Genomic DNA, 27,986 nt, shown 5'->3' with positions numbered 1-27,986 from the left:
GGCCGGGCTGGGCTGGGCCCAGAGCAGGTGCCAGGGAGCACTGGGCTTGTCTGTGAGCTGGAAGGGGGTTTGCGTCCGGAGGGGCCAGTCTCCAAGCAGGGCCGGGGGGGGAGGGAGAACTGGGCTGGTGGGTGTGGAGGGGCCAGTCTCCAAGCAGGGCCGGGGGGGGAGGGAGAACTGGGCTGGTGGGTGTGGAGGGGCTGGTCCCCAAGCAGGGCCAGAGGGGGCATCGTGTGGGGGGTATGTGGGAGGCCTGGGGCTGGTCCCTAAGCAGGGCTCGAGGGGAGGAGGAGGGAGAACTGGGCTGATGTGTGTGTAGGGGCTGGGGCTGGTCCCCAACAGGGGCCGGAGGGGGTACATGGGAGGGAGGGCGCGTGGAGGGGCTGGGGCTGGTCCCCAAGCAGGGTTGGGGGGTGGGATATGTGAGGGGGGGCATGGAGGGCTAGGGCTGGTCCCCAAGCAGGGCTGGGGGGTGGGATATGTGAGGGGGGGCACATGGAGGGGCTGGGGCTGGTCCCCAAGCAGGGCTGGGGGGTGGGATATGTGTGGGGAGGGCCCATGGAGGGCTGGGGCTGGTCCCCAAGCAGGGCCGGGGGTGCTGGAGGAACCGCTCCCTGGGCATGGCTGAGCGCGGCTGTGTTGGTCCCAGGCGTCCTGCGTCTGAACGAGGCGGCCCTGGCGCGGGCGGCCGGCCAGCGCCTGTGGCTGCTCCCCAAGCAGACGTACCTGAATGTGGAGGATGACGAGGGAAGCACCCTGGAGAGGAAGAGGAACATCATCTGCTGCCTCATCATCCAGATCCTGAAAGGGGAGAAGGAGCTGCACATCGATAACCTGGTGTTCAAGGTACGGGGGCCTGGCAGGCGAGCGGCCGCGCGGCTCCGCGCCCTGGCAGCCTCAGAGTAACTGCCCTCTCCCCCCAGGTGATCGACGCCTGTCAGAAATGGGAGTCTGGCCCTGCCCTGAAGTTCCTCAGCTTCTGCTGCAGCAGCACGGACGTGCTGTCCTGCACCCTGCACCTGCTGAGCCAGGGCTACGTGCGGCGCCAGGAGGACAACCCCCAGCTGCTGGAGTACGTCTCCACGGAGCCCACGACACCTCACCGGGGCCAGGCCCAGGTCATTTTCCGTAGCACAGAGTGCCTGAGGGGGCAGGACAAGGGCAGCAAGTTCTCCCCGTTCAGGTAGGGGAGCGTCTCAGGCGGGGCTGGAGGGGGGCGTCACCGGGAGCTCTCCAGACGGGTGACGGGCGTTTGCTCTCTGCCAGGCTGGATGCCCATGGAGTCGGCCCAGAGGCGGTCCTGATGGAGACCCTGCTGCTGCCTGTGGGGCGCACCATGAGTCAGGAGGAGGTGCAGGTGCTCATGAACCAGACGGTGCAGCAGGTCCTGGACACCCTGAGTGTCTCAGCTGATAGAGCCCAGCATCTGCTCATTCACTGCAAGTGGAACGTGGACCTGCTGATCGAGCGCTACACCGAGGACCCCGAGCTGCTGCTGATTTCCTCAGGGCTGCAAGTGCAGAACCCCCAGCCACCCCCGAGTCCCGTCACCCACTGTCCGGTGTGTGTGAGCCAGCTGTGCCCGGACGACAGCCCTCCCACCCTCTGCTGCATGCACTACTGCTGCAAGGTGAGGGGCCGGGGGGCTGGCAGCGTCTAGGACAGAGGGGAGGGCCCTGCTCCCAGGAGGAGGGACGCAGCTGTCAGGGGAGGGTCCCAGGGGCACACCGTCACCCCTCTTTCCCCGGCTTCCTTGTGTTCCTGGGCTTGTTCCCAGTTTTCAGGTGTGGCATGATTCTGGTGCCACTCCGCCTGCAAGGCAAATTCCTGAGTTTGTCAAGCTGGGAGCTGGCCCCTGGCGAAGGGAGGGGGCTCACCAGGCGGGTCTGTGCCCTGGGGTGGGCACGAGATGGACTCTCTAGATCTGATCTTGTTCCCCCTCCCCAGTCCTGCTGGAATAAATATCTGACGACTTGCATCGAGCAGAACCTGGTTCAGAACTGCACCTGTCCCATCCCTGACTGCCCTGCGCAGCCCACCACGGACTTCATCCGCTCCATCATCTCCTCCCAGGAGGTCATTGCCAAGGTGGGTGAGGTCACCACTGGGCGTGGGGCCATGTCTAGTCCGCCCTGAGCAGGTGTGTCAGGGAACGCGCTTTGTTTCTAGGCCACCGCCTTTCCCCCCTCCCTGTCTTGGAGAGTGGTGGGGCCGAGAGCTACCCAGGAGAAACCTGGTGCCTTTGAATGAATGAATCCTCCCCTGTGCCGACTGGCTGTTTGCTCCCCTGCCCTCCCTCACGCTCTTCGCGCTGCCCTCCGTGCCCTCCTCCCTTTGTGCCCCCCTGCCTCCATTCCTGTCGCTCTGTGCATCTAATCCCCTTCCAACCCAAACCAGAAACCAACTGCGAGAGAACGATGGCACTCCCTGTGCAGAAACGAAAACTGCTCCTCTCCCGCAGGGCACATCAATCCAAACAGTACGTGGCTAGAGTGTCCCTGTGTTACGAACATGAGCCCCCAATTCTCAGACACCCCCTCTGCCCAGTTACCTCCACCCCACCTTGGAAAGCCATTCCACCCTTGGACAAAGCCCTCAGCAGGCGAAACCAAGGTGGGTTGGCTTCTGATTGGCAAAGAGGGAGGAGTCAGGGTCAGGCTCCCAATGGAAGGCTTGTCTCAACATGAACATCTTTTCAGAACTGGGCTTTCCTTCCTCTTCCAGAAATGACTGGTGGCCTGGTGGGGACCCCTTCCCCTCCTCCCCATCTACAGAATTATCAAACGCCTACCCGCGTCCCTCTTGTCCAAGGAAGTATGGCATGGCTAGATTTGCGGAGAGCTATTTTAGTTTCTGCACAATTTCTGTGGGAGTTCCTGGCAGAGAGATCCTGGAGGCAAGGGTCGCTGGGCCAGGAGCAGAGAGGGGTGTCTAAGGTACGGCTGTTTGAGTCTTAGCTGGGGGAAACTTGGGATCTGCTCACTCAGCCCTTTGGGAGGCATTTCTTGCTCGGATTTCCTTTGACATCCAGGCAGCTGCTGTTGGTGGCTCGACTGGTGCCCAGATGTTTCTCTCCGTGCTGACTTTCTCTCCGGGAGCGTGAGTACTGTCCTTGTTATGATTGGGAACAAGAGGAAGTTCCTTAATTGCACGGAAGGAGAGGTTTCTATTCCTGCTGCTTCTGGATTCCCAAAAAGAGAGGCAGGTCTTTGACCCATTCTGGACTTCAGAGTGTTCAACGGATTTGTCAAGAAAATGAAGTTCAGGATGACCACCCTTGCTTCTGTTATCCCTTGCCTGGAGAGAGGCATGCTGCAGGTTGAGGGCAGCATACCAACTTGCACGTGGCAATACAGCCGGACCACAAGAAGCTTTTTTTCAATTCACAGTACACAGTATGCACTGCCAGTATATGGTCCTGCCCTTGGTCTAGCCTCAGCCGCGTGGGGATTCACAAAGCGCATGAAGGTGGTTGTGGCCCATCCATGCCATCTTGGAATTCAGATATTTCCTTACCTGGATGATTGGCTAGTTCCAGAAGATCGAGGTCACGTATCCAGAACAGCCTTCTTGTTATCAGATGTCTGTTCTCTGGTCTAGGTCCAAAACTGGACATAGAAAAATCAATTTTACAGCCTCGACAGAGAATACATTTCATGAGGTGGGCCTTGACAACACGTCTGCCATGGCTTACCTTCCAATGGACAGGTTCCAGGATATAGTCTCTACAGCTGAGAGTCTCACGTCCACTCTGCAAATAACAGTGTGAGAGAGTCTGCAGCTCTTGGGACACATGGCCTCATGCACGCACATGCCATGCTTTACTTGAGATGTCTGCAAACCTGGTTTCATTCAGTATATCCCCCAAACCGACATTCCCTGGGCATGCGGGTGTGCGTACCGCACGAGTGCTTCCGTCTCTAAATTGGTGGATAGAGCGGTAGAACGTATGCAGAGGAGTTCCATTCCTGCCATCAGAACCCACTGTGACGTTCTCCTGGCATTATCTGGACCGGTGAGCTGCTAGGTCACTCCAGTCCTCGACTCTGGGAGCCAGCCTCACTCTGCTCTGCTGTGAGAACCGAACCCCCACTCCTGGGCTGTTCACGCACAGCCTCTGGCATGTAAGCTGCTCCCAGTTATGTGAGTGAGCACTTTTGGCCAGCCGCTGCTTGGATTGTGCAACCGAATGACACTAGCCAATATGTCCGGTCCCAGACACAACCCTAGGAACCTCCATCTTGCAGTGTTCAGTTATACCCGCTGGATGCTGCAAGCTTATATGAGTTCGTCAATTTAACAAAGAAATTGATATGTACCAAGCTTGTTATCCCAAGGGGAGTCTCTGACATGCTTCAGACCAAATCCACTGCTTCAGGTAGACTAGACAAACAAATGTATTAACTACAAAATATAGATTTTAAGTGATAAGTCAAAGCACAAGAAGTCAGATTTGGTCAAATGAAATAAAAGCAAAACGCATTCTAAGCTGATCTTAAAACTTTGTGTCCTTACAAACTTAGATGCTTCTCACCATAGGCTGGCTGGTTGCCCTTCAGCCAGGCTCTCCCCTTTGATCAGCACTTCAGTCGCTTGGTGTGGTGTCTGTAGATGTAGGTGGAAGAGAGAGAGCATGGCAAACAGCTCTCCCTTTTATCATGTCCTTTCTGCCCTCTTGGCTTTGCCCCCCCCCCTTCAGGGTCAGGTGAGCATTACCTCATCGTGGCCCCAAACTGACCAAAGGAAGGGGGTGACTCACTAGAGAGTCCAACAGATCCTTTGTTGCTGCCTAGGCCAGCGTCCTTTGTTCCTGTGAGGCTGGGCTGGGTTTGTCCCATACCTGCCTTGATGAGGTGTGAACTACCTCTTTGCTCTTGGAGAGTTTTGCCTGGGCCTCTGTTCCTGGAGCGTTTTTGCCTGGGCTTGTTCTAAGCCATGAGGAAAACATTTTCAGCCTCATAACTAGATACATGAAATTACAACCTATAACATTACATATAACAACAATGCTCAGTGCATCATGAGCCTTCCGAAGACACCTGACATGACAAACTTTGCATTGGATGCCACACAATCGTATTATAAGGATGAACATGGGGGTGCTGGGTGTTTCCCCGAGGTACAGAGCATCACACCCACCTTACACAGTAGTCTATAAGGACAAAATCTCGCTACAACTACACCAAAATTCATTCCTAAGGTAGTTTCAGGATTTCATATAAACCTGTCAGTTCACTTACCTGTGTCTTTCCTAAAGCCGCATGCATCTAGCAAAAAAAGGAGACTTTGTTTGGTTGACGTGAGATGAGCCCTGGCATTGTACCTTCCGAGAACAGACCGGAACAGAGAGCCACCTAGACTTCCTGCTGCCGTAGCAGAATGAGTACGAGCTGTGTCCTCTGAGAATATCGAAGTGGATCTCTGGCTGTATCCTGTTATCAGCTGGGAGTAAGGGCTCCCTCTGCAGGGTTGCAAGCAGCCTCAGCAGTGTCACCTCAAGAGGTGCCCCTTGCTGTTTGCAGGTGAGCTACATGGAGTTCCAGCTACACATTCATGAGACGTTTCACCTTGGTCCAAGACTCCTCAGCTGACGTCCTTGGGCACCACAAGCAGCTATACCTTCTTCTTGAGTAGTGTCCCAAGGGGTGCGCCACTTCAGGTGTGCGTGCGTCCTGGGCGCCTTAGATTGGAGATCCCTGCGTTAGGTAGCTGTGCCTGTTGGGTCTGCACATGCCCTCTACTCTGCCTCGTGCTCTGCACCATGGCCACATAGAGCTCCACGGGCGAACCGCCCTCAGTTCCTTCTCGGGCCGAGACTGAGCCTCAGCAGTGACCCGGCTGAGCTGAGCTCAACTGTCCTTTTTTGTTTTGGTTTTTCTCCTAGTTTTACTTTGCTTAGTTAAAAGCAACAGAGGGTCCTGTGGCACCTTTAAGACTAACAGAAGTATTGGAGCATAAGCTTTCGTGGGTGAATGCCCACTTCGTCAGACGCTGGCACAGAGGACACTTGCGTCTGATGAAGTGGGCATTCACCCACGAAAGCTTATGCTCCAATACTTCTGTTAGTCTTAAAGGTGCCACAGGACCCTCTGTTGCTTTTTACAGATTCAGACTAACACGGCTACCCCTCTGATACTTGGCTTAGTTAGCTTCAGTAGTTAAATCATTACACAAACCACAAGATTTGTTGTAAAGCCCGTTGTCCTTTCAGTTTTTTCCCTAACGGGAACTTTAGAGTGCTGGGAGGTATGCCCGGCTCTCTGGGTTTTAAACATTGCCTTTCATGCCAGGATGCTCTCCCGCTGAGCGGCGGGCACTCTTGGTGTGTCTGTTGCCGCGGGGAGTCCCACGATGCCCCCCCCCCCCAAATTTAATTTTTGCCTGGCTGTAAAATTGAGAGACAGAAAGAACCAGGAGATTAAATTGCACCTCCGAATGGCTTCTGACCCGTGCACCAGTCTCCGAGCAAGTCAACCACATCAGCACAGCGCTCCTCTAGAGCGTCTAAGAGGAACTCAAGAATCCTCTCAAAAAGACACTAGGAAACAGAGCTTGGGTTCCCTAGTAGGGAATCTATCTCAAAGAAACCCTGATCACAAATCAAGACAACTGCTTCAGCACCCACTGGTTCCCGACTCTGCACCCACGAGGCTGCAGTTTTCTCAGGTACTGTGAGCACCATTAAACCCAAAGAATGTAAGGGTCCCAGCTCTGGGAAATCATCTGGGTCATCGGGGTTTGAGGTGACAAGGAGAAGACTACTCTTAAGTTGGTACCAGTAGAATCAGCCAAGCCGTCGGTACCATCGTAGACCAGACTGTCATCTAGCAGACACTCCTTGGAGCTCATAAAGCTTACGGCACTGTCAGCTCCCTGTCCCACAGTAACATCTGCCCAGGCTGTTGTCTTGGTACCAAGCACTTGGGTACTGCAGGAGTTTAGATTTTCATGAGACCTTGTGGCAACAGAGATGCCTGACTCCCCTTTGCTTGGTACCGATCTGTTCCAAGGGCCTCTAGATCCCTGGACATTCAACCAGTACCAACAGAGTCACCACCTTTTTCTACCAGTGCTCTTTCAAGAGACTGTCTAAAGCAGGAAATAGACGCTCTCCTGAACTGAGGTGCACCCTGTAGGATTCTGTACTGGTGAAGGAACCAAGGGCCAGCTTACCTCTTTATGCCCTGGGGTGGGGAGATGCGAGGTCCTTGGGTGCAGGCATGGCCCCAGCGAACGCTGCTGGCCGAAGTACTCGGTTCATCTGAAAGAGCCACCGTTCCTGTAAGGAAAATAACATTCCTGCAGGAACTTTTTTCGCTCTAGGCATGTCAAACAGAAGCCATTCAGCCCTGACGCACAAGGGGGTCTCTCCTTGTTTGCAGAAGTAGAACAGTATCCAGCAATAAGTGCCACTTGCTTTCTGCCTTTGTATCCAGATTCCTGTCTGCCTCCCTTTGCCTGGGCACTGAGCCAACCCCCCCAGTCAGATGGGTCTGTCCCGTCCGTAGCCTATTGCGCTGATGGGTAAAGAGTGGCGGCTGCTGAATGTTTCTTTCATCTGTCCTGTTTCTTGGTGCTTTGGGTTGTGTTCTCTCTGCATCCCTGGAACTGTCCTCTTGGTGCTGGATCCTGTTCTGCCTCCTGTGCAAAGCCAGAAGCTCACTAAGCCCCTCAGCCGTCGCCCATTCCCTGCTCCAGCTTGCCATCCCTGTTCTCAAGACAGAGGGCTTCTCTCCAGGATGGCATCGTTACAAACTCCGGCGTGTTTGGTGCTGGCTTGAAAGCTCTAGGGAATCAAGTCTTCTGGTCTCAGAAGCTGTCCACCGTGGCCTGTGACATGGCAGGTTTTCCGCACACTCTGCTCTTCACCAGTGTGCCTCTTCCTAGCCGTGAGAGTGGCTCATTCAACCCCTGGCTCCTCTGCTCCGATGGCCAGGCTGCGTCAGCTGGGCAGATGGTTTTGGTGACGTGTCGCATAGGGCACTAACTGATGGCCATAGCCTGTTCCTTCTGTGCAGGGCTGCCCTAGAGGGGAAACCCATGGCCCTTTCCCCCGAGCCAGCCATCTCTTTGGGGATCTTCTGCTGGTTTGACCTCCCTGTTGAATTACACCAAAGCCTTTGTTACGCTCCATCCTCCAATCGGCCCCAGTGCCTTTTCCTCTACACCTGACTCTCAGGCAGTGTCTCTACAGCTGCTTAATCCTCCTCCTGTATCTGCAGTAAGTGTATGCATGTTGCAAGATCCCTCAGGGCTATATTGTTTCCCACCCTTGTGAACCTAGTCCACACCCTAGTGAGTATTTTGCACGGCCCTTACTCCAGAGAAACCTACCCATCGAGGCAGATTGAGAGCAGAACTGCCGTGTGCTCCCTGGCTGTCCCGACAGCAGTCCTAGGGCCTTGGCCAGGAGCATATTGCTTTCTATTTGTAGGATGGTAGTGTCAGCCAAAATTGGGCCCCTTTGTGCTGGGCCTAGTGCGAGGCAGGGATGTCCCGGCGAGCTTACGACAATCTAAACCAACATGACGGATGCAGGGTGGGAGAAAGGAAGCATCATTGTCCCTATTTTATGGCTGGGGGCTGAGCCGCAGAGGAGGGAAGTGATGTGCCCATGGTCATGCAGTGAGTTGGTGGCAGAGGTGGGAATTGAACCCACAGCTCGTGAGTCCCAGTCTGGTGCCTTAACCACACGATCATTTTCCTCCTCATGCACCTCTGCCCTCGTTTCTCTCTCTGCAGTATGAGAAAGCTCTCCTGCGAGGCTACGTGGAGTGCTGCTCCAACCTGACCTGGTGCACCAACCCCCAGGGCTGCGATCAGGTCCTTTGTAAGGAGGGACTCGGCTGCGGAGAGGCCTGCTCCAAGTGCTGCTGGATATCCTGCTTCAACTGCAATTTCCCAGAGGTACAGCTGAGGTTTGCTCGGCCGCGGGCCTGTCGTCATGCCGGCTCGCTACTGCCTTCCCGCTCCCCCATGACTCATGCTCTGTCCCTTGCAGGCTCATTACCCGGCCAGCTGCAGCCACATGTCCCAGTGGATGGATGACGGTGGGTACTATGAAGGGATGACGGTGGAAGCCCAGAGCAAACACCTGGCCAAACTCATCTCTAAGCGCTGCCCCAGCTGCCAGGCTCAGATAGAGAAAAACGAGGGCTGTCTACAGTGAGTATCTTTCCTCATTTGGGGGCTGGGCCAGGAGGAGATGGGAGGGATCCAGGCAGGTTTCTGGGGCACTTCAGAACATAAGAGCGGCCAGACTGGGTCAGACCAAAGGTCCATCTAGCCCAGTATCCTGTCTACTGACAGTGGCCCATGCCAGGTGCCCCAGAGGGAATGAACAGAACAGGGAATCCTCAAGCAATCAGTCCCCTGTCGCCCATTCCCAGCTTCCAGCAAACAGCAGCTAGGGACACCATCCCTGCCCATCCTGGCTGATCGCCATTGATGGACCTATCCTCCATGAATTTCTTGAGTTTCTGTTTTTGCTGGTCCTGGCTTGGCTTCAAGGAGATGAGCGTCTGTGCTGTTGTCTTGTTACCCCATTGGACTGCTGAGCTGCTCTGGTTCGTGGGATCTGCGGAGCCCTTTGCTGATCCCAGGTCCTCGATGGCCAGAATGAAATCCCCCAATGGCTCTGCAGTGCTGTACGTGATATAAGTGGGTGGGGCTTGGTCTGGTTTTCAGTGGACAGTTGCCCACCTCACCACTACAACTGGGACATGGCTTGGTCTGCATGCTGGAGCACAGGAGATGCTCAGCTCTGCCACTGTTCTGTTCGGGTGACTTGCGCCAGATCACCCACATTATGTGCTTGCTTGTCCTGAATGATCAGGAGAGCAGTGTTCTGGCACTAGGTGCAAGTGGCTGATACAATAGGGGGGTCATTGATGTCTGAGCAGAGAGGATGAAACTTCCCGTGGGAAGAGCGCAAGGTGCCATGCAGTAACGGCACCCGTGAAGGATGTTGAGGGGTTAAGCGCCCTGTCTGACAGCTGAAGTGCTGAGGATCACCTGTCCCAGCCATGCGATCTCGAGCGAGCGGCCTTGGGAGAGGGGTTTGCAAGGCAGAGTGCCGAGGGAGGACGAGGAGACAGTGAAGCAGTGAGACTCGTGAGCGACGCAGGCCCCAGAGAGCTGCCTCTGTGGATAGGGCAGTGCTTTGAGGTTCTGCAGGATTGAGTTTCTCATGCCATTTTTTACCACCCTGTCCAAAGCTCTGTGTTCATCACAAATTACACGAAGAAAACGTCCGACTCCACCTCACCGATTTCTGCTCCGAATGAGAAACCGACCCGCAGAGCACGGACATTGTCAGCGCTGCTAGGCACAGGGGCGACAGGTGTTCTCCTTCCAGTACTATCCGTGCAGATCCCTGCTCTGTGCACTGCCCAAGGCACGGAACCCTCTGACCTTTGGGGCCATGTGGCCTTTGCCTGGAGCTGTGGCGCACTCCATGGTAAGCTATGTTCCTGCCTCCCTTGGTTCCTTCCCACACCAGACCAGCAAGTTGAAACTTCCTCTGGTTTCTCAACTTCCTACTCGTTGGACACTTCTTATGTTTGCGCCTTAATTAGGAGCTAGCTTCAGTGTAAACTGTTAGCACAGTGATAGAACTAGTGTGTGGCGTGGGTATGTTTTTATGAGTTTCTTAATTCTGACTCACCCTTCCTCTCTAGCCTCTTTGAGGTAGTTTTGGTGTTTTTGCTGTAGGGGCAAATAAGGAAAACTCTAGGTTTCAGGACTGATTTTCAAGAAGTCCATAATAGACCCCCAACTGTTTAATTCAGAGCCCTACGTCTAGGAACAAAGAATGTAGATCCCCATACAGCACTGGGGGACTGTCTTCTGGAAAGCAGCAAGTCTGGAAAGGACTTGAGGGTCATGGAGGAAATCAACCGTACACATGCCCCTAGTGTGATGTTGTGACAAAAAGTCTGTGGGTCCTTACATGAATAAATGGGAACACGGAGGAGGAGTAGGGAGGTGGCATCACGTGTGACTAGGGGGCTTCTGAGACCATTCCTGGAAGCTGTCTGTTCATTTCTGGTGTCCACACTTTAAAAGGAGGTTGACCGAAGAGCTGCCAGAGCTATTTGAGGCCTGGCAAACTCGTCTCCCAGTGAGAGACGAAAGCAGCTCAGTCTATGTGTAGGGGATTAGTGGACGAGAGAGAGAGCCTACACGTACCTGCCTGCAGAGGTGATTTCTGATGCTAGAGGGCTCTTTAATTCAGCAGAAGGCAGCACACGATCCGGTGGCTGGACGTTGAAGCTCAAAGCAAAACATTCAAATGGGAGATAAAGCATCTTTTTTTGCGGGTAGTTAACCCTTGGGACTAAGGGCTGGATTCTCCATCACTTGGCATCGTGCCATCAAGATTGGGTGTCTTCTAGAAGTCATGCTCGAGCTCCGCCACAGGTCAGGGGGCAAAGCTATTCTTTGAGAGTCTGTGTGTTCCCACTTACAGGAATGGTGCCCTGGTCCCTTGAGTCTGCAGTGTCCATTGGGCTGCACGCTCTTTAGTGGCATTGAACGTTCAACACCCAACATTACTTGGCATGCAGCCCTCAGCTGCCTCGGTTCCTTCGCAGCCACCGCAGAGAGCTCAGAAAACCCGTCCCGGATAAATAAACCTGCCAGTCCCCTGACCTGAGGGTAGCTTTTAGTGGCTTTGCCATGGTTCCACACTGAGGGCCGGAACTGAGCCCCATGAGGGGTTCAGAAGACATGCTACTTGTCCAGCCCTGGAAGCCTGATGCATGTGTTGGGAGCCTGGTCTGTCTGAGGGAAGTGCACTCCCTGGCATACTGCTGAGCATTTGCTTCTGGAGCGCCGTGAGATGGTCTCTGGGGCTTCAGCCTTATTGTACCAACAGGGAGCTGAAAGGTCTGGACTCCGAACAATACCCAGAACAACCCTCATCAACTCCTAGACCCACTATGACTAAGTGGGCAAAGCTGTTGCCTCCACACTCAGATATTGTCTCCCAAGGCCCATTCCTTCCTCTGGCTTCAGCCTGGCTTCAGCTGACATCTCGGTTATTGAAAAGAAAGCCTTAACAATGCTCCATCAATCTGCCAGAGGCATCCAGATTTTGCTAGCACCCAAGAGAGCCTCATACTCCTCCATCTGGTCCAGGTTCAGTGGCTGGTGCCAAGAGCATGGGGTGGACCCCAAGAAACGGGGGATTTCAGCCATTTTGGACATTCTCCAGGAAGGCCTAGACAAGGGCCTTCAATCCAGCACCACAGCTCACCAAGTTTCTGCTTTCAGGAGCATCTTTTTTATGGGGTCTGCGGGATCCTTGGCAGAGAACCCCCAGACCTCCAGGTTCCTCAGAGCGGTCAGGCCAGTCTTCCCAAAATGGGATCTGTCGCAGGTTTTGAAGGCTCTAACAGATCATCCCTTCAAGCCCCTGACTTCAGTGTCCATAAAAATCTGTTTTCTTGTCGCTATCACATCTGCTAGATGGGTATCAGAGCTGGCGTTATTGTCTGTGCAGGAAACAGGGTGGTGCTGAGAACTAGAGTCCTTTCTTCATGAAGTAAATTCTCCCTTTCGGCGTTCCCAAGAAGCCGTCCATCCTTCGTTCTGTCTGAAGCCGCAAGATCTGGTAAAGGAATGGCACATCCCAGAGCTCAGGAAAGTGGTGGAAATCTACATCAAGCGCATAGAATCCACAACGAGGTCAGGTGCCCTGTTTGTGTCCTTCCAGCCTAAATGTCAAGTTTCCAAGTCGTCCATGGCTAGGTGGCTTCGGCTCTATATCGTTGAGGCCTACAAGGCATCAGAAACCCGGCTCTGGAGGGTGTCCGCGCATTCCATGAGAGCTCTAGCTGCCTCGTGGATGGAACGAACGAGATATTCCACATTGAACATCTGCAGAGCGGCCACCTGATTGCCAGCCAGCACCTTCATCAGTCACAAGAAGGTGGACTTTCTGTCCTCAGCAGAGGCTTCCTTCGGCAGGCAGGAGCTCAGGCGGTGGCCCAAAAATGATGTTGACCTTTGAGCAATTCTTACAAAAAAGGGTTGTCCCCGTTTTTTTCCCCCTCTTCTGTCTCATTGCTGGATTTCTTACCTTCCCCTCCCAACCTCCGTTCACTGCTTGCTACTTCCCTGACGTCTCAGAATTGTGGGAGACGCTGGGCTGCAGAATGGAAGATTATTATTATTATTATTATTATTTTTTAACAGATAACATCCTTTCTGCTGGCAGCATCTCTCACAGTTCTACCCACCCTGCAGGACGTTATGCCAAAGGGTCTGGTATTTTCTTTGTGCTGGATTGTTACGATGCAGGCCGTATGCCGGTTCTCCAGAGCTGCTGTGCTCCCATGGAAGTTGTAGATCTCTTTCTACGAGTTCTGTACAGCTTTGGAATGACTCATCTGGCAGCAAGCAAGAGCAGGGGGGTGGCCAGTGCTTGTGACGCTGCAACTTTGGACAGCCTCTGTGAACAACAGCGCAGAGAGGAGCAGCCGAAGTGTCGTGGAGTTGTGAGAGACACTGGTAGCAGAAAGGAGATTATCGTTAAGAAATCTTCCAATTCCTTGTCCTCCTTACCCTCCACCGCACGTGCTTATTCGTTACACTCTTTCGCTTCAGTCTAAACTAAACTCTTTGGGACAGGGTCTGTCTCTATTTTTGTACAGCACCCTGGGTCCTCTGAGCAACTGGGATAGAATAAAAATAGTGGTTTGTGTGTGAGGGAAGCGTGCAGACCTGAACACGTGAGACTCAGCCGCCCCCATACGCCAGCACTGCAGCCACATTCCAATGCCCAGGGACCGGGCGGGTGTCTGCAGGGATTGGGACTGTTTGCTACTGCACCTTATATCAGGCCAACTCCAGCTCCCCTTCTCTCTTCTTCCTGTGCAGTATGACCTGTGCCAAATGCAACCATGGATTTTGCTGGCGTTGTCTCAAGCCCTGGAAGCCAACGCACAAGGATTATTACAATTGTTCTGCCATGGTGAGTGTTTGCTGAGTGCAAGCGGTTTGGATACTCCTTGGGGTGAGGACAGACTTCGGGACTCTGGGGATCTCCTCTCGTGCTAAGCCTGTGGCATTTGGTGGTTGTGGGCCATGCATGTTGTGGCCCTCTTGTGTTGACCCCCCATGGAGAGATCTGCCACTCCGGGTAACTGCTGCCTTTCCCTGCAGGTGAGCAAAGCAGCTCGGCAGGAGAAGCGTTTCCAGGACTACAATGAGAGGTGCACTTTCCATCATCAAGCGAGGGTAAGGGCTCCTCCTCCCACACTCCGGGCACAGGCCCTGCCTCCTAACCCCAGGTGCCCACGGCAGGCGATTCAGAATCCAGTGTGGCTGGAGTTGAGGACTGGGCTGCAGATCTGTGTGGTGGAGTTGAGCGTGTCCCCCTCCCCCTTGGCGTATGATTAAAATTCTCTCGCAGTATGCTCCTCTCTGCCGACTCTGATTGGGAGCGTGGGGATGAGGCTGGTGGGGTGGCAGAGAACAAGTCAGGTCCAGTAAGGACTTATAGACTTCTGTGGAGGCCACTGGTAGGGGACAGAAGCTGCTGGAACTTTGCTGCCACTGCTCCTCGAAGACCTTGCCAAGAAAAAGGACAGGATTGGCCTGGTAGCTGCCTGCCATGGAGCACTGTGTAAGCTCATGGGGCATTAGCTCTTCATTAGACTTCACCAGCTATGAGGGGCGGGATCAGTTTTCACAGGTGGTCAGCCAGGCATTCCCCAGCAATTCTAGGTGCAGATTCCATCATGGCAGGCGAGATGGAGACGGGTGGTGTCACTGGAGGCACCTCGGTCTCAGCAAGGCACAATCGGTCACAAGCTCTTTGCATTGAGCAGACTCCGGATCGCTCAGCCCAGCTCACCGAACAGAATAGCTGGGCTGGCGGTGTGATCGTAAGAGGGACGAGGCAGAAACCTCCCTGAACCCGGGTGCTCAGTCCTTCGTAAAGAAGAGGTGGGGAGGAGGGGCGGCTGATCCCTTCTGGCTGGGGCAGTGATCTGGAAGCCGGTGGAGGGTGAAGCCGGGAGATGACTTTGCTCTTGGTGGTTGTAGGAATTCGCTATGAACCTAAGAAACCGAGTTTCTGCCATCAGCGAGGTGCCGCAGATTCGAACCTTGACCTTTGTTGTGGATGCCTGCAAAGTCCTGGAACAGGCCCGGAAGGTAAATGCGTGAGGAGCAGGAGACTGATTGGCTTTATTTTGAGGTATCACAGCAGTGCTCAGGGACCCCGTGGTGCTGGGCACTGTACAAGCGGGCACTAAGAGAGGGTCCATGCCCCAAAGAGCTTGCAGGCCAAATAGCTAAGATGGACACAGGCTTGGAGGGGGAATGGAGGCACAGAAAGGGGAGTCATTGGTCCAGGGTCATGCAGCAGGGCTGGGACTAGAACTCAGGTCTCCCGAGTCCTGGTTGGTGTCTTAACTACTAGACCAGGCTGACCTGCCATAGACACTGGAGAGGGGAAAATCCTATTAAATTACCTCGTCCATGCCTAGTGTCAGTGCAGGGGTGTACCTAATAGCCTTCACCAAGGCTTTGCCCTGTCCACATTGAAATTTCCCCAATGATGGAACTTCCCTGGGTATGAACTTGGAGGGTTGTTGGGTATGGGTGGGAAAAGTATGGAACAAGTTTTTGTGGAGGGCGAGGAGGGATTGTTAGGGAGCTTCCCCCATGCAGACCCTGGCTGAACCCTAGCCTTTCCTGTTCAGTCAGGCACATCTGTTCCTGTCCCCATGTGTTCCTGCACCCCCACGCAGACACCCCCTCCTCATGTGGCCATGCACCCCCTCCCCGTCCCCGTGTGTCTCTGTGCCACCACCCCTCTCCCCATGTGTCTCTGTGCCCCCACCCAGCCACCCCCTGTCCCTATGTAGCTCTGCACCCCGCCCCCATGTGTCTCTGTGCTCCCACCCAGCCACCCCTGGCTCTATGTAGCTCTGCACCCCTCCCCCATCACCATGTGGCCCTGCACCTCCACTCCCATTCAGTCCCTGCCCCAGTCTGTCCTCCCCCACTATGAGCCCCTGTCTGACCCCCCCCCAATACCCCACATTGTCTCCCCATAGCCCGTCTCCTAACCTGGCCCACTGCGAAGAAGGCGGGCTCTTTCTCTTCACTTGCTGGCGGGGAGCTGCTGCTTTGTTCAATTGCCACAGCACCCTCTGGTGGGCAAAAGGCAGTACTGCAGCAACATTTTGGCAGATGCTTTTTTCTGTGCAAAAATTTTAAAATATGCAGGGCTTATTAATTATGCACACGCACAGTAGCGCAGCATTCCCCCAGAAGCAAAGAACACCTTTGTGCATCTCCGCTCTGAGCTCTCAGGAAAGGTAACAGGCCCTGTGGCAGCTCTTCTGTGCTCCTCTTCTGTTTACTTCCGATCCTGCTCTGAAAGTCAGTACCTCCTTTGTGTTCTGCACTCGCCTGACGCCACGCACGTTCTGCATGGGTTTTTCAGAAATATTTCAATGGTTGGTTAGCTGTGTTAGCTATTTCCTGCAGGTCTAAACTGGCTAACGTGTCTGTGTTCGTGCTTTCCTGATAGAGAAGGCCGTTTACCCCGGGGGTTTTGCTTGGCACCTGAGCCCTTGGGTAGCATCACATTGTCCAAACTTGTTTTGTTTTGTCTGTCGCGTGTAAATGACAGCTGAGTGTATCTGCCGTTAATGGTCCTGTTCTTCCTCTCCCTGCTACTGTGCCTGTCTTCAGTTCTTCTCTCAGGGCCTTAACAGCACCCTTGAGTATAATGAACCCTGCTTCACGCTGTCATTTGTTATCTATGCATAACAATCCAAGAGTGGCTCCTTCTGGCCCCGTCTCCTGGTCAGTGGTTGAAAAGCAGCCTCCTTTGATAGTCATTTAATTGGTTGGTGAACCCCGGGGAAAGGAATGTACCCCTGAGCCTGGCTGAACAGAGTCGGCATCTGGGCAGTGCTCCCTGGGCCTGGGAAATGCCCAGAACTTTCAAACCTAAAAGTCATAAAGGGCAGTGTAATGCTGGAGAGAGTGGATTGGAAACCTGGCTGCCTGACATGGACACTTTCCATCACTCCTAGTAAACCATAAACGCCCTGGAAGAGCCACCGCTTTGATCCAGCGTCCTCTGTGGGCGGAGGAGCTCGACAGAGCTCCTGCTCTTCTTAGCTAGACAGGTCCAGAGCTTTCAGGCTCTGCAGCTCGCTGTCTCGATGGCACCTCCTGTCAGAGAGGAGAGCACGTCCGCCGTTAGGGACCTGGCTTTGGATGATGTGAGCTGTGTGTGAATACAAGGGCTCATGCTGCTGTTGCTCTCCATCTGGCTTGGCTACCAATGGGTCTGAGGCTTCAGGTGCCCTTCAAGCCCTTCTATCAGTCTGTTCTATTCCCAGTTCCCGTCCCTCTGTCATCGCTGTAGCATGTGCCGCCACCATAGAAACCAACTGCTGCGTGTCACACACATGTAGCTCTCGGGGCTTAACGGGGTTCTCCTGGGGATGTCTGTGGAACCTGCAAGGGGCGTTTGCAATAGGGAATGCCTGTGGGAACGTGTTTGTGCTGAGATGCTGTGTAACCCTATGGAGCCCCCTTGCCCTCTCCTGTCTGCTGCTAGGCTGTTTTCTTACACTCTCACCTTGGCTAGTTCCTGCCTTGATTTAACTCGGCGTGTCCATGAATCTCGTGACCGTGCTCACGTCTAGTTTGGGCTTCCCTGCGAGCCTGTACACGTGCCTTGCTCGGCGCCATTTGTGCCATCCCTGACCGCTGTTTGCTCACTCTGTGGTGCCAGTTCACGTGCTGCCCGCACTTTGCAGTTGGATGGCTACCCCTGGGTCAGAGCGGGGACCGCCAAAGCCCACCCAGCGTGCTGCAGCAGTTGGTGGGGTCAGGGTGCTCCCATTAGTGCCAGGTGAAGTCAGAAATGAACTTCCAGCTTGGAGCCCCCGGGTGTTCCGTCCGTGCTGGCCCTGGGCGCTGACAGCCGGCTCTGTGCTGTTCCAGGTGCTGGCTTACTCCGCAGTCTACAGCTACTACAACCAGGACACCGAGAAGATGGATGTCATGGAGCAGCAGACGGAGAACCTGGAGCTACACACCAATGCTCTGCAGATCCTTCTGGGTGAGGGGATGGTGCTGCGGCCTGGGGGCAGGCGGGCAGCTGCGCAGTGAGGGAGGCGTGCTCACCGACTCCTTAGCTCTGTCCTGGTATTGGGTTGAAGGTGTCCCATCCAGGAGCTGCTCTGGCCTGGTTCTGCTTAGCTTATCCGCCTGGATCCAGTCCAAAGGAATCAGATACAGATTTTTAACCACTGGGACAATTTACCGAGGGTTGTCCTGGAGTCTCCATCAGTGTTCACCTTTAACCCGTGGTTGGCTGGCTTTCTAAGGGAGCTGCTCTAGCTCAAACAGGAGTTCGTGCAGGGAAGTTCTGTGCCCTGTGCTATACAGGAGGTCAGACTCCATCACAGTGGTTCCTTCTGGCCTTGGAACTTGGGAATCTGATCTGGCTGCTGGCAAGCCAAGGCAGAGCAAGAGGGAGTCTCCATCACTCCCTTCGCCCCAGCCCTGCCAGAAGGAAGGCGGCTGCCAGCAGGCCACCTAGCGAGTGCGCTGTGACGGCGGCCTGTGTGTGCGTGTGTGTGTGTGTGTGGCCCCGTTCACTTGGGGCATCCGCTCTCGCTTCTGGTGCCGGGTCCCTGAGTAGGGATGCTGTGTAACGCTGCCTCTCTTGTGTTCCAGAGGAGACTCTGCTGCAGTGTCAAGACCTGGCCTCCTCCATTCGGCTGTTCAAAGCCGAGCATTTTAACACTGGCCTGGAGCTGGTGCGCAGGATCCAGGAGCGGCTCCTCGCCATCCTGCAGCACTCCACTCAGGTACCAGCTGCAGGAGCCTCGCCACTTCAGCTGGGGGATGCGGCGGGTGGGTGGGAGGGAAGGGCAGGCTTTGTCCCCTAAGCTGTGCCATGGAATGTGAGTGGGGGCAGGAAGGGGGCAAAGTGCCCCACCTCCGTCTCTTGTTCTGACTGTTCCATCCTGGCAGGATTTCCGCGTCGGCTTCCAGGCCCGGCCAGGCTCCGACCAGAGGGAGATGAAGTTGTCAAATGTGCCTAATGCCACCCCACCTTACAAAGAGTGAGTTTCCTTCTCGGGGGACACTGGGGCAGGGAGGGAGGGGAGGAGCAGGATGCCGCCGTTTCCGACTGGATGCCGAAGTGTTCGTGACGCCAGCTCAGGGCTCCCACACCTTCCTGGGTGTACACTGTCGCCGTGGGAGAGGGACCAGGCAGCCAGTGTGCATCTGTGAGCAAAGCAACCCCTAAAGAATGGGAAGGCGAATAACAATAGATGGCAATGCCACTAGAGAAATCCCTGGGGTGGCCTCCCCTGGAGACTGCGCGCAGTGCTGGTCACCCCATCTCACCCAGAATAGTGCAGAGCTAGAGGGGGGCAGAGAAGGGCGACGCGGACGGCCAGGGGCCTGCAAAGCTCTCCTGTGAAGACAGACTGAAAAGATCGGGACTGTTTACTTTAGAGATGAGACCGAAGGGGAGATGGTAAAAGTCTATGATGTGAAGACTGGGACAGGGAAAGCAGATGAGGCGCTTCGGTTCTCCCTGTCTCCTAGCGTGAGAACAAGGGAAATTCAAATCCTTCACAGCGGGTGAAAGGAAAGCCTCTGTCAGCTGTGATCACACTGCAGACTTACTGCTGTCGGCTGGCTGAGGCCAGAAACGTAGCAGGAGTCAGCAGGGGAATGGCCACTTTCTGTGGCTAACGAGGAGAGCGATTGTAGCTGATGGAAGGGATGGGAAACCTCCTGCTCAGGGCTGGACAGTTTCTAGCTAGTAGGGATCAGGAGATCACCAGATGCAGGGGGCCAGTTTTCACCCCTGCCTACTGCCGGCCCTGATGTCAGAGCCCGGAAACTGGCAGCCAGGTCTGCTCATTGCTGTGGACCTAGGGAGCCACACTGGTGGATCCGTGGGCTAAGGGAAAGGCAACCAGAGTGGATCTCCCCGCTTCCTGAGGGCAGGGTTTTGAATTCTTTCCAGAGGCCTGGGCTCTAGCCATTGGCAGAGCTGGTGTGTCAGACTTTGTGATTGGTGGCTCCATCAGGCACGGCAGGAGACCGGGGCCCTCTGCATTGGGACAGCCTATCACCCGACTCCTAGGGGGACACTGCAGCCTCTGACTGCGGCGCTTCTCGGGCTGGGGAGCCAGACAATGCCCCCGATGGCCCATGAGTGTGGGTGGAGGGGAAGGACGCCAGGCCCGTCTCTGAGCTCAGTTCTGCATCCCGGACCTGCCCGCCTGCCTGAGGCTTGGCTTGGGCAGGAAACGCTTGGCATGCGCCCACTCTCTTCATTGCTTCTGCGCAGGCTGAAGTTCGATGGGGCGTCCGACTCCCCTGACACAGACGAGGGGGCCAAAGAGGAGGAGGAGGAGGAAGATGAGGAGTACGTCCCGGAGTGGCAGGAGGAGTATGATGATGAAGACCTTGATGACGACAACTTTTCCTATGACGATGAATCGGAGAATCTAGAGCGCGATTCCTTCTTCTTTGACGACGAGGATGAAGCTTATGACTAGAGGTGGCCCCCGTGCTGCTGAGCCCATCTTAGAGCCTAACGTGACACCACCTCTCCTCTGCCAGCCAGTTCTGCACACACCACCACTCCCTGCTCTGCCCCAGCCATGCTCGGGGGGCCCCCAAACACCAGCAGGGGCTGGTCACTAGTTTCCAATAAAGGGAAGTTTCCTTTTAGGGCTGGTTGCTCCGTGACTCTGTTGAACTTGCTTGGCCACTGTCCCTGGGCCCAGGTCCCACAATGCCCTTACCAGCCCTGGCAAGAGGGGATTACCTGTTACCTCTGCTCCTTTTCCAGCACGTACCCTCCAGCATACGGCAGGCCCCAGTGGATCTCAGCAGAGCAGCAGCTGGCAGCCTGCAATGGGGGCAGCTGTTTCCTTGAAGGCCTGGCCCCTGGGGAGGGTGGACAGGCCCAGTTGGGGGTGTGAAGAGATGCACTGTGTGCAGTGCCCCATCCATTCCCCAGTAATAGCGTTCCCACCTGCCTGGCTCCTGCCGTCTCAGCCCAGCATGCCAGGAAATAGCATCTCCCAGCCCAGGGGCGGATCCCACACGTGGACTCCTGGTGCCAGCAGTGCCTCTGGAAGTAATGTGCTGCCTCTGGCCCTGGGTGAACTCGCCGGTCACACTCGGTGAGTGAGAATTTCACAGTGCGGGGCCGCTCCCATCCGCTGCACTGCATCTTCCAGAATGGGGGCAGGCCCGGCGGGGCAGTGCACACGGCAGCAGGGGGAGGTGGGGACGGTTCTCAAACTGAGTGTCCAAACTGGAGCCAAAGTGCCCCCCGGAGCTGCCTGGGGGCTGGGCGCAGCCACCCCGGCCCGGCCCGGCTGTGTGTGTTTTGGGCCTGGAGGGGCGCGTTGTCTGTAACTGCATTTTTGCTCATTTACCATTGGAGCTGTGGCCTTCTCTGGCGTGAAGGGGGGTCGTGCGGGAAGGCTGTATAGATAGTATAAATATATATATATATATATATATGTGCAGAAGCTGTCATTGTTCACAGATTATGCTTTATCTTTCTGGAAAAGAAAAACCCTACAGATACAACTTCCGTTTATGAAATAAACGGCTTTTCTTCTAGCACCGGCCTCCGTGTCCTCCTGTGGGGTTGGGGGGGACCCCCAGAAGAGCCCAGTCCATCCGTCAGAGCAACCGGACATGGCCCTGTTGCTTCACGAAGGTGCCTCGGCCACGGTCCTCCAGGGGGTTAGTGGTGGAATGAGGAGAAAACCCGTCTCCAGGCCCTGGGCCATGCTGCGTGCTCTGAGCCATAGTCAGAGCCGGCCTCTGTCCAGTCGGACAGTAGCTGGGAACTTGTCAGGATACGGCAAAGAATCCCCACCCCGCCCCTGGCTCATGTGGGAAAGAAACGACTTCTCAGCAGGAATCTGCCCCTTGGCCCATGTCATGCACCCGCTCACTCTAGATCAGGGGTAGGCAACCAAAGGCGGCAAGCGAGCTGATTTTCAGTGGCACTCACGCTGCCCGGGTCCTGGCCACCGGTCTGGGGGTTCTGCATTTTAATTTAATTTTAAATGAAGCTTCTTAGACGTTTTAAAAACCTTATTTACTTTACATACAACAATAGTTTAGTTATATATTATAGACGTATAGAAAGAGACCTTCTAAAAATGTTAAAATGTATTACTGGCACGCGAAACTTTAAATGAGAGTGAATAAATGAAGACTCTGCACACCACTGCTGAAAGGTTGCCAACCCCTGCTCTAGATGTTCCTGTCCCTCTGGCTTGTGCTCCAGCGATCCCGCTGCCCTCCTCTGTCTCCCTGGGCCACTGATTTGGGGCCACCTCTTCCCCGTAGGGACAGGGGCCTGTGCTGGTTAGAGCTGGCAATGCCAGGGGGTGGTGGGCCCACCCTCTGCTCTGCATTCATGGTCATTCTGGGAACAGAGACCCCAGGGGGACCCTGGAGCCCTGCAGCCTCATTCTCCCCTCCCTCCGTGTGCGTCTCAAGCACTGAGCTGTGAACACTGGCTCTGCCTATCCTGTCTCGGGCGGTGTTTCTGTCTGAGCTCCAGGTGGACCGTGTGCGATCCTGCTGCCCCTTCACACGCACGCATTGGGCAGCTTTGCTAATGCTGGCTTGGCCGGGCCGCCAGGGGGCCCGGGCATCCCGCCGCGGAGGGGCAGAGCTAGGGAGCGTGGATTGTGCAGAGACCCTGGAAGGAGGGCCAGCGCTCCCTGCAGGAAGTGTACTCCCAGAGCCGGGCGGCTCTTGCTGCTCCAGCTGGGGCGATGCGGCTGCTGGCGCGTACCTGAGCCAGGTGGCTGCCTGGGAACGAGGCTAGTGTGGATACAGCCTTGTATCCCAGCAATGCGCGTGCCTGCGTGTTCCGACTCCGGCCAGGCCCACACCTTTCGCGCTAAGATCCTGGGCCCACCACGGCTACGTTGACACCGCAGACAACGTTAAAATAGTGATACCAAAGGTAGGGGGCAGGGGAGGGTTTTCTGCAGAGCCTCCAGCTTACTTGGTTTCTTGGCAAACACCCAAAAACATTCGTTCTGAGGTTGCAAGTTTACTGAGCAAACACAATCGTACTAAAGGGCCCTGGAATGGGTTGAGAGGGAAGGCCCGGCCACACAGTCTGTTGGGGGAGCAGGCTGGGCCCCCTGGAAAAGCTAGGCGGCGGTGTAGCCATGTTAGGAGAGGGACTGGGGGCCTCCAGCCTGGTGCTGGCATACAGCTCACACTGCAGGCACACGGGGCCGTTCTCTCCAGGGAGCCTGGCCCTGCACCCCTGGGCGAGTGGGAGTCACTCACTTGGGCTGCTCCCCTTCCCAGGGATGGGGGTGCTGGATCTCCACTAGGAAACAGAAGCCGTGCTGGCTTTGGGAACGATCAGCCACCGTGCAGCGCAGGCTCATCCCCAAACCCAACAGCCCCATTAGCGCTGCATGGGGGAGAGACCCCAGGCCTCCTGCAGCTGGAGGGCTGGACACCTCCCCGTCACTGAGGGCTCCTGCACCCAGCCTGCCTGTGTGTTCCCCACTGCCAGGGGCCTGCATGCATTCCCTGTTCTGCGGGGGCTCGGCTCTCCCGGGCCTGTCTCGCTGGCACGGCTCTACCCCGTCAAGCCTTGCACGTGTGGCGGCTGCCCTCTGCCCCTTGCGCCAGGCAGGCTGAAGGCGGAGACACGGCCGGGGAGGGGTTAGTTTGGCTGATGTGGGGAAAGGCGAGGGCGGAAGTATCCGGCCAGTGGCCTTGCTGCCCCGCTCAGGCGCCATTTCCCCTGCTCATTCCCCACCTCTCTTCCACGATACTTCTGGCCCGAACCCACCCCTGCACCCACCGCATGGCCCTCGTCACACCAGGTGGGGCCCTGTGCTCCCTTTCTGTCCCAGCCCTCCCCCCCCCCACACACACACACATGCCATCCCAGGCACGGGGAAAGTCGCACCACCCACCACTGCCCATCAGAAGCTTGGTGAGTGGCCGGAGAGCCAAGGTGTGGTGTGTCCTGGCAACGCAACCCCCCCGGCAACCCAGGGACCACACTCAGCCCACCCCCGTGCAGCTTGTACCCCCCCAGCCCAGCCCACCACCACGCAGCATGACACCAGCTGGGAGGCAAGCAGCCGGGACACGTCTCTAAAGGGCGTTTCCGCAGACAGATTTGTAAGGCGCCTTCCAGGGCGTTGACACAGTATTAGCCAATTTCTTGGTCAGCCACTAGTTTGGCCTCCCACGCGGCTGGCTCAAATTCTAGTCAAACCCACGCTTGGGGTGGGGGCCCGTGCAGCCGGCCCTGCCTGCCCCCAATCCCCCAGAGCCAGCTCCCCTCTGTGCCCCACCTGCCCCCAATCCCCCAGGGCCCTGGGGTCAGCTCCCCTCTGTACCCTGCCTGTCCCCAATCCCCCAGGGCCCAGCTCCCCTTGGTGACCTGTGTCCCCAATCCCCCAGGGCCCTGGGGTCAGCTCCCCTCTGTGCCCTGCCTGCCCCCCAATGCACCTGGGGTCCCCCAGGAGCCCCTAGTCCCAGGCTGTTCAGCATGTCTGGGCTCCAGTTACTTGTTCCATGGCCAAACGCCCATTAGTATTTAATGGCCCAGCTCGAAACAAAACACGGGGGGCTGAGCCTCGTACCTCCAGGGGGGTCTCCTGCTTTCCCAGCGTGGGTCAGGGGCTGGCATTCGGCATTGTCGTTCGCCTTACTTATAACAGCCCTCTTTTGGGGCCCGTTTTTCCCAGCCTTGGCCTGAATGGCTGCCATTAATCGGTGTGCTGTTGCCAGGTGCCCCCCGGCTTACAAGGCGAATATAACACGTCAGCTGCTCCAGCCGGACTCCTGGCTGTTCGGCAGCTCTGGCCCTTTAAGGAAACCTCCAGTGGCTGCTTTGAGTCTTTGACATCGCCAGCTCCTGGTACAGTGTTCATTTCTGTGAGCACCGCTGGTCTCTGGTCATCTTGTTCAACCCGAACCCTGGGCTGGGCACTGGGGGGGTGGGGAGTAGGCGGGGTGCAGAGGGGAGCCAGCCCTGGGCCTGGGTGGTTTGGGGAGCAGGTGGGGGGCAGTGGGGAGCCAGCTCTGGGGTCCTGGGGGGGTTTGGGGGCAGGCAGGGTGCAGAGGGGAGCCGGCCGTGGGTGGTTTAGGGGTAGGTGGGGGGCAGAGGGGAGATGGCCCTGGGGGTTGGGGGCAGGCGGGGCGCAGAGGGGAGCCGGCCCCGGGGCCTGGGTGGTTTGGGAGCAGGTGGGGGGCAGAGGGGAGCAGGCCCCAGGGGGTTGAGGGTAAGGGGGGGCGAAGAGGGGAGCCAGCCCTGGGGCCCTGGTGGGTTGGGGGGCAGGCAGGGCGCAGAGGGGAGCCGGCCCCGGGGAATCCCACCCCTGCTGCCAGCCTGCCCTCACACTGGAGGAGGGGGCCGCCACTCCAGGCGGGGCTCAGCCCTGACCAGGTGAGAACAGGGCATTGGCTGCAGCCCACCTGTTTTGGCAGGGGGCGGAGCTGGGGAGAGGCCACACCTGGACAGCTGAGCCCTGCCCGGCTGCTGTTGCTGGGACGAGGCTTAAAGACAGCCTGGCCCTGGGGTCGGGGGTTCGTCCCAGGCCCAGCAGGGAGCTATGGCCCATTCGGGGACCCTAGTGACGGACGCCAGCTGCCGCAGCCCAGCCTGTGCCCCCTCCAAGCGGCAGGGCAGGAGGTACCCGGCTTGGGACTGAGAGCCTGGGGGGGCTGTTTGGACTCATCATTGGGGTAGTGAGTGTTCCTCTGTGCTGGGGGCTCAGTGCATTGGGCTGTGGCTGGGGGGGGGTATGTGTGATGCCTCCTGCCCTCCTTGATGCCCATTGTAATGATCGGGGGGTTGTATGGGCCCAAAAGCACAATTGGGGTTACAGCTAGCAAGGGATGTGAAAGGTAACAAGAAGGGTTTCTACAGGTATGTTAGCAACAAGAAGGTGGTCAGGGAAAGTGTGGGCCCCTTACAGAATGAACATAACATAAGAACATAAGAACATAAGAAAGGCCGTACTGGGTCAGACCAAAGGTCCATCTAGCCCAGTATCTGTCTACCGACAGTGGCCAATGCCAGGTGCCCCAGAGGGAGTGAACCTAACAGGCAATGATCAAGTGATCTCTCTCCTGCCATCCATCTCCATCCTCTGACGAACAGAGGCTAGGGACACCATTCTTACCCATCCTGGCTAATAGCCATTTATGGACTTAGCCACCATGAATTTATCCAGTCCCCTTTTAAACATTGTTATAGTCCTAGCCTTCACAACCTCCTCAGGTAAGGAGTTCCACAAGTTGACTGTGCGCTGCGTGAAGAAGAACTTCCTTTTATTTGTTTTAAACCTGCTGCCTATTAATTTCATTTGGTGACCCCTAGTTCTTGTATTATGGGAATAAGTAAATAACTTTTCCTTATCCACTTTCTCAACATCACTCATGATTTTATATACCTCTATCATGTCCCCCCTTAGTCTTCTCTTTTCCAAACTGAAGAGTCCTAGCCTCTTTAATCTTTCCTCATATGGGACCCTCTCTAAACCCTTAATCATTTTAGTTGCTCTTTTCTGAACCTTTTCTAGTGCTAGAATATCTTTTTTGAGGTGAGGAGACCACATCTGTACACAGTATTCGAGATGTGGGCGAACCATGGATTTATATAAGGGCAATAATATATTCTCAGTCTTATTCTCTATCCCCTTTTTAATGATTCCTAACATCCTGTTTGCTTTTTTGACCGCCTCTGCACACTGCGTGGACATCTTTAGAGAACTATCCACGATGACGCCAAGATCTTTTTCCTGACTCGTTGTAGCTAAATTAGCCCCCATCATGTTGTATGTATAGTTGGGGTTATTTTTTCCAATGTGCATTACTTTACATTTATCCACATTAAATTTCATTTGCCATTTTGTTGCCCAATCACTTAGTTTTGTGAGATCTTTTTGAAGTTCTTCACAATCTGCTTTGGTCTTAACTATCTTGAGTAGTTTAGTATCATCTGCAAACTTTGCCACCTCACTGTTTACCCCTTTCTCCAGATCATTTATGAATAAATTGAATAGGATAGGTCCTAGGACTGACCCTTGGGGAACACCACTAGTTACCCCTCTCCATTCTGAGAATTTACCATTAATTCCTACCCTTTGTTCCCTGTCCTTTAACCAGTTCTCAATCCATGAAAGGACCTTCCCTTTTATCCCATGACAGCTTAATTTACGTAAGAGCCTTTGGTGAGGGACCTTGTCAAAGGCTTTCTGGAAATCTAAGTACACTATGTCCACCGGATCCCCCTTGTCCACATGTTTGTTGACCCCTTCAAAGAACTCTAATAGATTAGTAAGACACGATTTCCCTTTACAGAAACCATGTTGACTATTGCTCAAGAGTTTATGTTTTTCTATGTGTCTGACAATTTTGTTCTTTACTATTGTTTCAACTAATTTGCCCGGTACCGACGTTAGACTTACCCGTCTGTAATTGCCGGGATCACCCCTAGAGCCCTTTTTAAATATTGGCGTTACATTAGCTAACTTCCAGTCATTGGGTACCGAAGCCGATTTAAAGGACAGGTTACAAACCTTAGTTAATAGTTCCGCAACTTCACATTTGAGTTCTTTCAGAACTCTTGGGTGAATGCCATCTGGTCCCGGTGACTTGTTAATGTTGAGTTTATCAATTAATTCCAAAACCTCCTCTAGTGATACTTCAATCTGTGACAGTTCCTCAGATTTGTCACCTACAAAAGCCAGCTCAGGTTTGGGAATCTCCCTAACATCCTCAGCCGTGAAGACTGAAGCAAAGAATCCATTTAGTTTCTCCGCAATGACTTTATCATCTTTAAGCGCTCCTTTTGTATTTTCATCGTCAAGGGGCCCCACTGGTTGTTTAGCAGGCTTCCTGCTTCTGATGTACTTAAAAAACATTTTGTTATTACCTTTGGA

At 55.2% G+C, this 27,986-nt stretch overlaps 1 protein-coding gene across 1 annotated transcript in view; it reads left to right on the top strand.

The window, feature by feature from the left end:
• Positions 1-20,755, top strand: part of LOC135875868 (cullin-9-like) — a 63,753-nt gene extending 42,998 nt beyond the window's left edge. The window contains exons 29-41 of the mRNA XM_065400927.1: positions 650-846; positions 924-1,183; positions 1,267-1,630; positions 1,948-2,088; positions 8,743-8,907; positions 9,002-9,165; positions 13,885-13,978; positions 14,170-14,244; positions 15,055-15,165; positions 17,986-18,103; positions 18,724-18,857; positions 19,024-19,115; positions 20,363-20,755. Coding sequence (XP_065256999.1) covers positions 650-846; positions 924-1,183; positions 1,267-1,630; positions 1,948-2,088; positions 8,743-8,907; positions 9,002-9,165; positions 13,885-13,978; positions 14,170-14,244; positions 15,055-15,165; positions 17,986-18,103; positions 18,724-18,857; positions 19,024-19,115; positions 20,363-20,573 — 2,126 coding nt within the window. The 3' untranslated portion in view covers positions 20,574-20,755. The remainder of the gene's footprint in view (positions 1-649; positions 847-923; positions 1,184-1,266; positions 1,631-1,947; positions 2,089-8,742; positions 8,908-9,001; positions 9,166-13,884; positions 13,979-14,169; positions 14,245-15,054; positions 15,166-17,985; positions 18,104-18,723; positions 18,858-19,023; positions 19,116-20,362) is intronic.
• The last annotated feature ends 7,231 nt before the right edge of the window (positions 20,756-27,986 follow it).

This window comes from Emys orbicularis, chromosome 3, assembly GCF_028017835.1.
Source record: "Emys orbicularis isolate rEmyOrb1 chromosome 3, rEmyOrb1.hap1, whole genome shotgun sequence".
Taxonomy (NCBI): Eukaryota; Metazoa; Chordata; order Testudines; family Emydidae; genus Emys; species Emys orbicularis.
Note: the sequence above shows the minus strand (reverse complement) of the source record. Positions and strands in the feature narration are given on the sequence as shown.